The 9,241-nt window shown below is 43.7% G+C and overlaps 1 protein-coding gene across 1 annotated transcript; it reads right to left on the reverse strand.

Annotated features, from left to right (window-relative positions):
- Positions 1-304: 304 nt before the first annotated feature.
- On the reverse strand, positions 305-946 carry LOC126595432 (3-hydroxy-3-methylglutaryl-coenzyme A reductase 2-like). Its single transcript, XM_050261735.1, has one exon. It carries the CDS (start codon positions 944-946, stop codon positions 305-307), a length of 642 nt encoding a protein of 213 aa, XP_050117692.1.
- Between the last annotated feature and the right edge of the window lie 8,295 nt (positions 947-9,241).

The raw sequence follows: 9,241 nt of genomic DNA on the forward strand, positions 1-9,241 counted from the left end.
GTTTTGGTCACCTGGTTGGTGCTATTTTGGGCTTATGGGCCTTCACCCTCCTCATCTTCCTTCTCCTCGTGTCCGCGAGTCTTCGATTGCGTTATTGGGGTCCATAAGGGCTGCACGGTCGAGATCTTCAATGGTTTCGAACTCCTCTATGATCTTGCAACTCACTGCCTCGACCGCGCCTTCCTCGAAAAGAAGCAAGAGCTCTATAAGAAGGTGTTCCCGTACTTTTACATACTGGGGTGGTACTCTATTGGAACAGCTGCTGAGGAATCCGACATGAACATCCATAATGCTCTGATGGATATCAATGAAAACCCTGTTTATGTTCTTCTTTGGGGTCTTCCAAGTAGAACTTCAATTCGGCAGCTCTCTTAGTAGAGTTGAACCTCACACAAGGCGCTCTGGTCATCCCGTCTCTCAGCAACACACTAGTGGCTCTGTCGGACAAGTTGATAGCTTTGCAGCCACGGTTGGTGCCAGCAACCAAGCAACCTTCGGTGGTGGTTATTGCCACAGAGAACTCTCTACCATTGAGCATAAGAGGCCTGGCAATCCCAACCGGAATCTGAACGTACCACACTGGCATCTCGCAGCACTGACCCAAAATTGACTCGTAATCGAAACCCTCTAATGGCAGACCAGTGAGAGACTTCCCTGTAATCCTCTGCAGCACCTCGCGACTGATAGCTACTACCCTCTTGCAATCTCCGAGCTTTGACTCCAGAGAGTACGAAGGGATGGTTCCCGCCACGACGGACTTGACCACCTTCTCATCTTCCTCCATCAATGGCTGGGTGGTGAGATCGCAGGGAATGGAGAGAATTTGGAGGTGGCGATGAAGAAAGCATCCCGGGATAATATCCAGGGTGAAGACGACTTTTTGGCTGAGCTCACCATTATTAACCGACCCCGCCAAAGATAACAGGCCAAGTTGATGTCTGCACATGCATGACAGCAAAATGGAGACAAAATGATTACCTGCAGTGATGATCTTACATTAAGGATTTGGAGATTATCAAAAACTACGCCTAAAGGATTGCATCAGACAGAGATGGGGAACATGGGTGGGCAAAGAAATGGAGTGACAAAAGCAGAAAAGAAAAGAGCACATGGGAAAGCAAAAGCAAAGAAGGAAAGCAAAAGTAAAAGCAGAAAAACAAAAGCAAAAGAGAAAGCAAAAGCAAGGAATAAACACCCCACCAGAATGATGTGATTTACTTTTCTTGTTTCTGTATGATGTAATTTATTTTTCCTATCTTTCAGAGACATCTGTATAAACCTCATCAGAGGATAATAGTAAAAAAAAAAAAATCTGGCAAAGCCCAAAATAAATGGGCTAGCATGTTATGGATGACGAAGGCCCATAAGCCCAAAATAGCACCAACCAGGTGATCAAAAGTACGCCCAGTACTCCAAAATTATTCGACAACCTGTCGCTATTACCACCAACCAGGTGATCAAAAGTACCCCCAATACTCCAAAATTATTCAGCAACCTGCCGCTATTACCACCAACCAGGTGATAAAAAATACGCCCAGTACTTCAAATTATACATGAGCATTACTCATGTCAACCATACATAAACATTCATGAGCATTACTTCTGTCAATCATACATAAACATTCATGAACATCACTCATTCAATCATATATAAACATTCATGAGCATCACTCACGTCAACATCCATGAGCATCACTCATGTAATCAGCTTCAAAAGCTTCCTTTACAAAAGCTCTAGCTTCAAAAGCTTCATTTACAGAGCTCTAGCTTCAAAAGCTTCATTTACAAAAGCTCTAGTTTCAAAAGCTTCATTTACAGAGCTCTAGCTTCAAAAGCTTCATTTACAGAGCTCTAGCTTCAAAAGCGTCATTTACAGAGCTCTAGCTTCAAAAGCTTCATTTACAGAGCTCTAGCTTCAAAAGCTTCATTTACAGAGCTCGAGCTTCAAAGTTTCAACTTGCAAAGCTTCACCTACAAAGTTTCAGTGCATGGTCTACAAAGACCGTCTCCGAACAACCGCCATTTCGGCCCATACATGGATTGAATTTAAAGTCTTCAGCCAACAGCCTCTATTGACCGAAGACTTGGGGGACTACATTATGTACCATATATTAGGCCTCAACTGGGCCTCATAAAAATACTTGGGGGACTTAGCCCATTATTCATGTACTGAGGAGTGAGCCCTTATTTTATAAAAGGGACTCTCTCACCTTCATTAGAGAGCATCGCTGCCAGCTGAGCAACCACCTCGCCGCGAGCATCACTCCTAACCCATTATTCATGGACTGAGGGGCGAGCCCTTATTTTATAAAAGGGACTCCCTCACCTTCATTACAAAGCATCGCCGCCAACTAAGCAACCGCCTCGCCGCAAGCATCACTCCTAGCCCATCATTTATGTATTGAGGAGCGAGCCCTTATTTTATAAAAGGGACTTACTCACCTTCATTAGAAAGCATCGTCGCCAGCTGAGCAATCGCCTCACCGTGAGCACCAACTCTAACCCATCATTTTTGTAATGAGAAGCGATCCCTTATTCTATAAAAGGGACTATCTCACTTTCAACGCCACAAGCCGAGCCAACCAAGGCAACACAAGCAGAGCAGCCTTGCAACATGTGCTACTTCTAGTTGAGCATCATTTCAGATTGGGCACCGCCTTATATCGAGCATCAGTTCTAGACAACATCTAGTTACTTCGGCCCACACATGGACTAAATTTCAAGTCTCCAGCCAAAAGACTCTATTGACTAAAAACTTGGGGGACCACTGTTTATACCATACTTAGGGCCTCCGTATTTAGATCTCGTACAAATACTCAGGGGACTTAAATGTAATTATGTAATAAGGGAAGAGGCAAATATGTAATAAGTGAGGAACTCTTATTCTATAAAAAGACTCCTCACCCTCACAATTAGGGAAGGCCAATTCCTAGGCCCTCTTACCCTCAAACGCCTCCTCACATCCCCTATCACACTACAGAGGTTCTCTCCCTTACCTTTCAAATAAATACAATAATCAGTGTGGACGTAGCCCAAACCTTGGGGTGAACCACGATACATCTTATGTTATTTACTTTCTCGCAGATTCACGGTCGGATTTACGTTGTTCCAAGACCTCCGATTTTGTGCATCAACATTTGCATAAAGATGAGTTCCTTCTTCACCTGGTTGGTGGCATGAGTGGTAAGTTGCCAAATGATATTAGAGTACAGGTTGTACATTTCATCACCTGGTTGGTGGCATGAAGATGAGTTCCTTCTTCACATTTCATCACCTAGTTGGTGAGAATAAGGGCAAGGTGTCTAGGCACATTGTAGCAAGTGTCGAATGACAAAAAGTATGTTGAACCCTTTCAAAGCACAGTTGGCTTATGTATGAATGTGTTGGAATGTATGATTGAACGAATATATTGTGAAGCTGTTCGTTTATTTGTATAATCTTGTTGACATATACTTAGACTTTGTTTCATGTTGGAAGCATTCATGTTGAAGCTTTGAACCCGAGTGTTTCATTGTTAGGAATGTAAAAGGATTAGGACCGAGTTGTCTAAATCACCTCTTTATTGAATTCATGCCAAATAGTTTTCGTTACATAGGATGCCGAACGGCTGAAGCTTAACACTTGTACAATGTGAGTTTACTTGTAATAGTACTTCAAGTATTCAGCATTCCATGGATGGCCAAGGGTCTTACCATCGGAGCTTCTAAGATTGTAGGAGCCAGGGTGACTGATGCTAACAACTTCAAACGGTCCATCCCAGTTTGGACTAAGTGTTCCTTCACTCGAGACTCTGTTGCAGAGTAATCTTTTCTTCAATACCCAGTCCCCCACTTTGAAAGAACGAAGTTTGACCCTTGAATTATAGTAGTTGGAGATGCGCTGCTTGTAGGCGACATTCCTCAAGTGAGCCTAGTTTCTGTGTTCCTCGACTAGATCTAAGTTGAGAGTAAGTTGTTTGTCATTTTCGCTTTGCACGTAGTTCTGGACTCGGAACGTTGCTTGCTCAAGCTCAACTAGGACAACTGCCTCTGTACCAAAGGCAAGTGAGAATGAGGTTTTTCCTGTTGATGTCCGATACGAAGTGCGGTATGACCAAAGAACTTGGGGTACAAATTCTGGCCAACAACCTTTAGCCTTGTCCAAGCTGGTTTTCATAGTTCGCTTGATTATTTTGTTGATGGATTCAACTTGTCCATTAGATTTGGGATAAGCTGGGGACGAGCTTGGGAGGCAAAACATAAGTTGAAGTTGTACTTAGAGCAAAACATCCTGAACTTATTGTTGTCAAACTGTAGCCCATTGTGAGTGACTATCGCATTGGGAATGCCTAAATCTGCAAAGGATGTTCTTCCATACGAAGTCTTTTATTTTTGCCTCAGTAATGGTTGCCAAGGGTTCTACTTCGGCCCACTTTGTGAAGTAGTCAGCTGCAATGATTGCATAGTGAACCTTGCCCTTCCCTGTGGGCATTGGGCCGATCAAATCAAGTCCTCATTGGGTGAAGGGCCAAGGGCTGATCATAAGAGTGAGCGGCTCGGGAGAGGAGTGAGGAATAGTTGCTTAGCGTTAACACTTATCACATGAGCATGATATTCTAATGGCATCTTGGTAGAGTGTTGGCCAGTAATATCCTTGGCAAAAAGTTTTGTGTGCTAGGGATCAAGATCCAGCATGATCTCTACAGACTCCTTCATGTATTTCCTGAAGGACAGTTTTCGCCTCTGCGGGCGTAAGGAATCTTAGGTATGGTAGGTTAAAACCTCGCTTGTAGAGTTGGTCATTAATGATCAAGTAATGGGTAGCCTTGTATCGAATCTGCTTAACTTGGACTTTGTCATTTGGAAAGGTGCCATGAGCAAGGAATCTATAAATCGGGGTAATCCAACTATCCCCTTGTTGTAAGTTGCACACTTCCGTAGCCATGGTGCTTGGTGCTGCCAACAATTCGACCTGAATTTTTCTCCCAATCTTGTCTTCCACCACTAAGGCGAGGTGAGCCAAAGCATCTGCATGACTATTTGCAGCTCGAGGAATTTGGGTGATCTGGTAGTGGAAATGCTTGAGCTATAATTGTGTTTGTGCCAGATATGCTGCCATGGAGCTATCCTTAGCGTCAAACTTGTTGGTGACCTGGTTAACCACCAATTGGGAGTCACTGAAAATATCAATTCGTTTAACCCCAAGGTGTTTGGCCAAACGTAAGCCTGCTAGGAAGGCTTCATATTCGGCCTCATTGTTCGACGCCTTGAATTTGAAACGAAGAGCATACTTCATTGCCACTTTGTCAGGGGTCGTAAGGACCAGTCCTGTTCCACAACCCTGTTGGTTGGACGAGCCATCAACATATAGACTCCATGCTGGGGCTATTGGTTCTATTTTCTGAGCTTCTAAGGGTAATGAAACCGAGTGTTTCATTGTTAGGAATGTAAAAGGATTAGGACCGAGTTGTCTAAATCACCTCTTTATTGAATTCATGCCAAATAGTTTTCGTTACATAGGATGCCGAACGGCTGAAGCTTAACACTTGTACAATGTGAGTTTACTTGTAATAGTACTTCAAGTATTCAGCATTCCATGGATGGCCAAGGGTCTTACCATCGGAGCTTCTAAGATTGTAGGAGCCAGGGTGACTGATGCCAACAACTTCAAACGGTCCATCCCAGTTTGGACTAAGTGTTCCTTCACTCGAAACTCTGTCGCAGAGTAATTTTTTCTTCAATACCCAGTCCTCCACTTTGAAAGAACGAGGTTTGACCCTTAAGTCATAGTAGTTGGAGATGCGCTGCTTGTAGGCTACATTCCTCAAGTGAGCCTGGTTTCTATGTTCCTCGACTAGATCTAAGTTGAGGGTAAGTTGTTTGTCATTTTCGCTTTGCACGTAGTTCTGGACTCGGAACGTTACTTGCTCAAGCTCAACTGGGACAACTGCCTCTGTACCAAAGGCAAGTGAGAATGGGGTTTCTCATGTTGATGTCTAATACGAAGTGCGGTATGACCAAAGAACTTGGGGTACAAATTCTGGCCAACAACCTTTAGCCTTGTCCAAGCTGGTTTTCAAAGTTCGCTTGATTATTTTGTTAATGCCTTCAACTTATCCATTAGACTGGGATGAGCTGGGGAGGCAAAACATAAGTTGATGTTGAACTTAGAGCAGAACATCCTGAACTTATTGTTGTCGAACTGTCGCCCGTTATCAGTGACAATCGCATTGGGAATGCCAAATCTGCAAATGATGTTCTTCCATATGAAGTTTTCTATTTTTGCCTCAGTAATGGTTGCCAAGGGTTCTACTACGGCTTACTTTGTGAAGTAGTCAACTGCAACGATTGCATAGTGAACCTTGCCCTTCCCTGCAGGCATTGGGCCGATCAAATCAAGTCCCCATTAGGCGAAGGGCCAATGGCTGATCATAAGAGTGAGCGGCTCGGAAGAGGAATGAGGAATAGTTACGTAGCGTTGACACTTCTCATATGAGCGGGATATTCTGATGGCATCTTGGTAGAGTGTTGGCCAATAATATCCTTGGCGAAAAGCCTTGTGTGCTAGGGATTGAGATCCAGCATGATCTCCGCAGACTCCTTCATGTATTTCCCGAATGACAGTTTCTGCCTCTACAGGCGAAAGGCATCTTAGATATGGTAGGTTAAAACCCTGCTTGTAGAGTTGGTCATTAATGATCAAGTAACGGGTAGCCTTGTATCGAATCTGCTTAGCTTGGACTTTGTCATTTGGAAGGGTACCATGAGCAAGGAATCTATAAATTGGGTAATCCAACAATCCCCCTGTTGTAAGTTGCACACTTCCGTAGCCATGGTGCTTGGTGCTGCCAACAATTTGACCTGAATTTTTCTCCTAATTTTGTCTTTCATCGATGAGGCAAGGTGAGCAAAAGCATATGCATAACTGTTTGTCGCTCGAGGAATTTGGATGATCTGGTAGTGGAAGTGCTTGAGCAATAATTGTGTTTGTGCTAGATATGCTGCCATGGAGCTATCCTTAGCGTCAAAGTTGTTAGTGACATGGTTAACCACCAATTGGGAGTCACTAAAGATATCAATTTGTTTAACCCCAAGGTGTTTGGCCAAACGTAAACCTGCTAGGAGAGCTTCATATTCGGCCTCATTGTTTGACTCCTTGAATTTGAAACAAAGAGCATACTCCATTGCCACTTTGTCAGGGGTCGTAAAAACTAGTCCTACTCCACAACCCTGTTGGTTGGACGAGCCATCAACATATAGACTCCATGCTGGGGCTGTTGGTTCTATTTTTTGAGCTTTCGAGGGTAATGAAACCACTTCTTTAGGCGTAGAAACAATGTCAATAGGATATGTGAAGTCGGCGATGAAGTCTGCCACTGCTTGGCCTTTCTCAGCTGGCTTTGGTTGGTAGGAAATGTCAAACTCACCCAATGTTATCGCCCATTTGATCATTCGTCCGGAAGTGTCAAGACTTTGGAGTATCTGTCGAAGAGGATGATTGGTAAGCACGATGATGGAGTGTGCTTAGAGGTAAGGGCGAAGTTTTCGAGCAGACATGACCAATGCTAGAGCCAATTTCTCAATGTTGGAGTATCGTGTTTCCGCATCTTGTAAGTCCTTGCTAGCGTAGTAGACAGGCTGTTCGATATTATCATCATTTCGAATGAGAACGAAACTTACTGCTGAAGCCGATACCGATAGATAGATAATGAGAGTGTCACCAACCTCAGGTTCAAAGAGCAGAGGGGCTTTACTCATGTAGTCTTTGAGGTTCTTGAATGCCTCAGCACATTCATCAGTCCATATAATGTACTTCTTACTTCCCGTAAGTGCTTTGAAGAAAGGAGCACATCTGTTTGTGGCCTTAGAGATGAACCTAGTTAAGGTTGCCACCTCGCCAGTAAGGCTTTGGATATCTTTTGAAGTTACCGGTTCCTTTATATCGAGGATTACTTTGATCTTCTCGGGATTAGCCTCAATGCCTCGTTGGCTTATCATGAAGCCTAAGAATTTGCCAAAGCCTACGCCGAAGGCACATTTGTTGGGGTTCAACCTCATTCGATACCTCTTCAGAATGGTGAAAGTTTCAGATAGGTTGGTGAATTGTTGGTCAGCATGTTTACTCTTGACTAGCATATCATCAACGTAAACTTTCATGCTCTTCCCAATCTGTTCGGCAAACATTGAATTGACCAGTCTCTGATAAGTTACTCCTGCATTCTTTAGGCCGAAGGGCATGACTTTACAACAATATAGTCTCCTGTCAGTAGTCAAGGCTGTATGTTCTTGGTCCGGAAGGTTCATGAGGATTTGGTTGTATCCTGAGTAAGCATCCATGAAGCTCAAAAGTTCACACTCTGCCGTAGAGTCTATAAGTCTATCTATAAGAGGAAGAGGAAAGCTATCATTTAGGCATCCTTTGTTTAGGTCGATGTAATCGACACACATTATCCACAAGACCTTTTAGAGCAGGAGACTTTCCTTAGTCAGATTCTTCTTAAAAAGGACAACATTTGTTACCCACGTTGGATAATTGACTTCGCGGACGAAGCATATGCCTTTAAGTTTTTCAACTTCTACCTTCATTGCCTCATACCGTTCAGCGTCATAAGATCTTCGCTTCTGTCTCACTGGTTTGGTCTTAAGGTCAATACTTAAGCGATGACAGATGATATCGGGAGAGATGTCTGTCATGTCCTCGTATGACCAGGCGAAGACCTCAGTGTTCTCTTGCAAAAAAGAGATCAATGCCAACCAAATGGGTGGTGACAAGGTGGTGCCAATCTTCACCATGCGATCCGGATAATCTTTTGAGATAGAGACCTTCTCCAACTCTTCAGCGGGTTGTGCTTGCTGGGTGAAAGAGTCATCTCGAGGATCGTCGAGTTGACTATTGCCATCGTGAAGATCCAAGTTGGCTTCGTCTGGGCTGGTCTTTATGACTTGGTCATGTATAGAAAGGGTTTCCTTGGGCACATGCAGGTGTTGTTGCTTGACCGAAGTGTTGTAACATGATCGTGCACTAAGTTGATCTTCTCTGATGTAACCATTTCCATAGGGGGTTGGAAATTTCATCAACAACATATGTGTGAATACCATGGCCTTGAGATCATTAATGCCTGTGCGTCTGAAGATGACATTGTATGTCGTTGGGTAATCAACCACCAGGAAGTTAGTGGTAATGGTAGCTGTATAAGGGCCTGTACCAATGGTGAAAGGTAAATGTATGCTCCTCAAAGGTTGCACGATATCACCAGAGAAGC

Source organism: Malus sylvestris, chromosome 13 (assembly GCF_916048215.2).
Source record: "Malus sylvestris chromosome 13, drMalSylv7.2, whole genome shotgun sequence".
In the NCBI taxonomy this organism is placed as follows: Eukaryota; Viridiplantae; Streptophyta; class Magnoliopsida; order Rosales; family Rosaceae; genus Malus; species Malus sylvestris.

Coding starts and splice junctions, on each gene's coding strand:
- LOC126595432 (XM_050261735.1), bottom strand. CDS start 946: ATGTGCAGACATCAACTTGGCCTGTTATCTTTGGCGGGGTCGGTTAAT.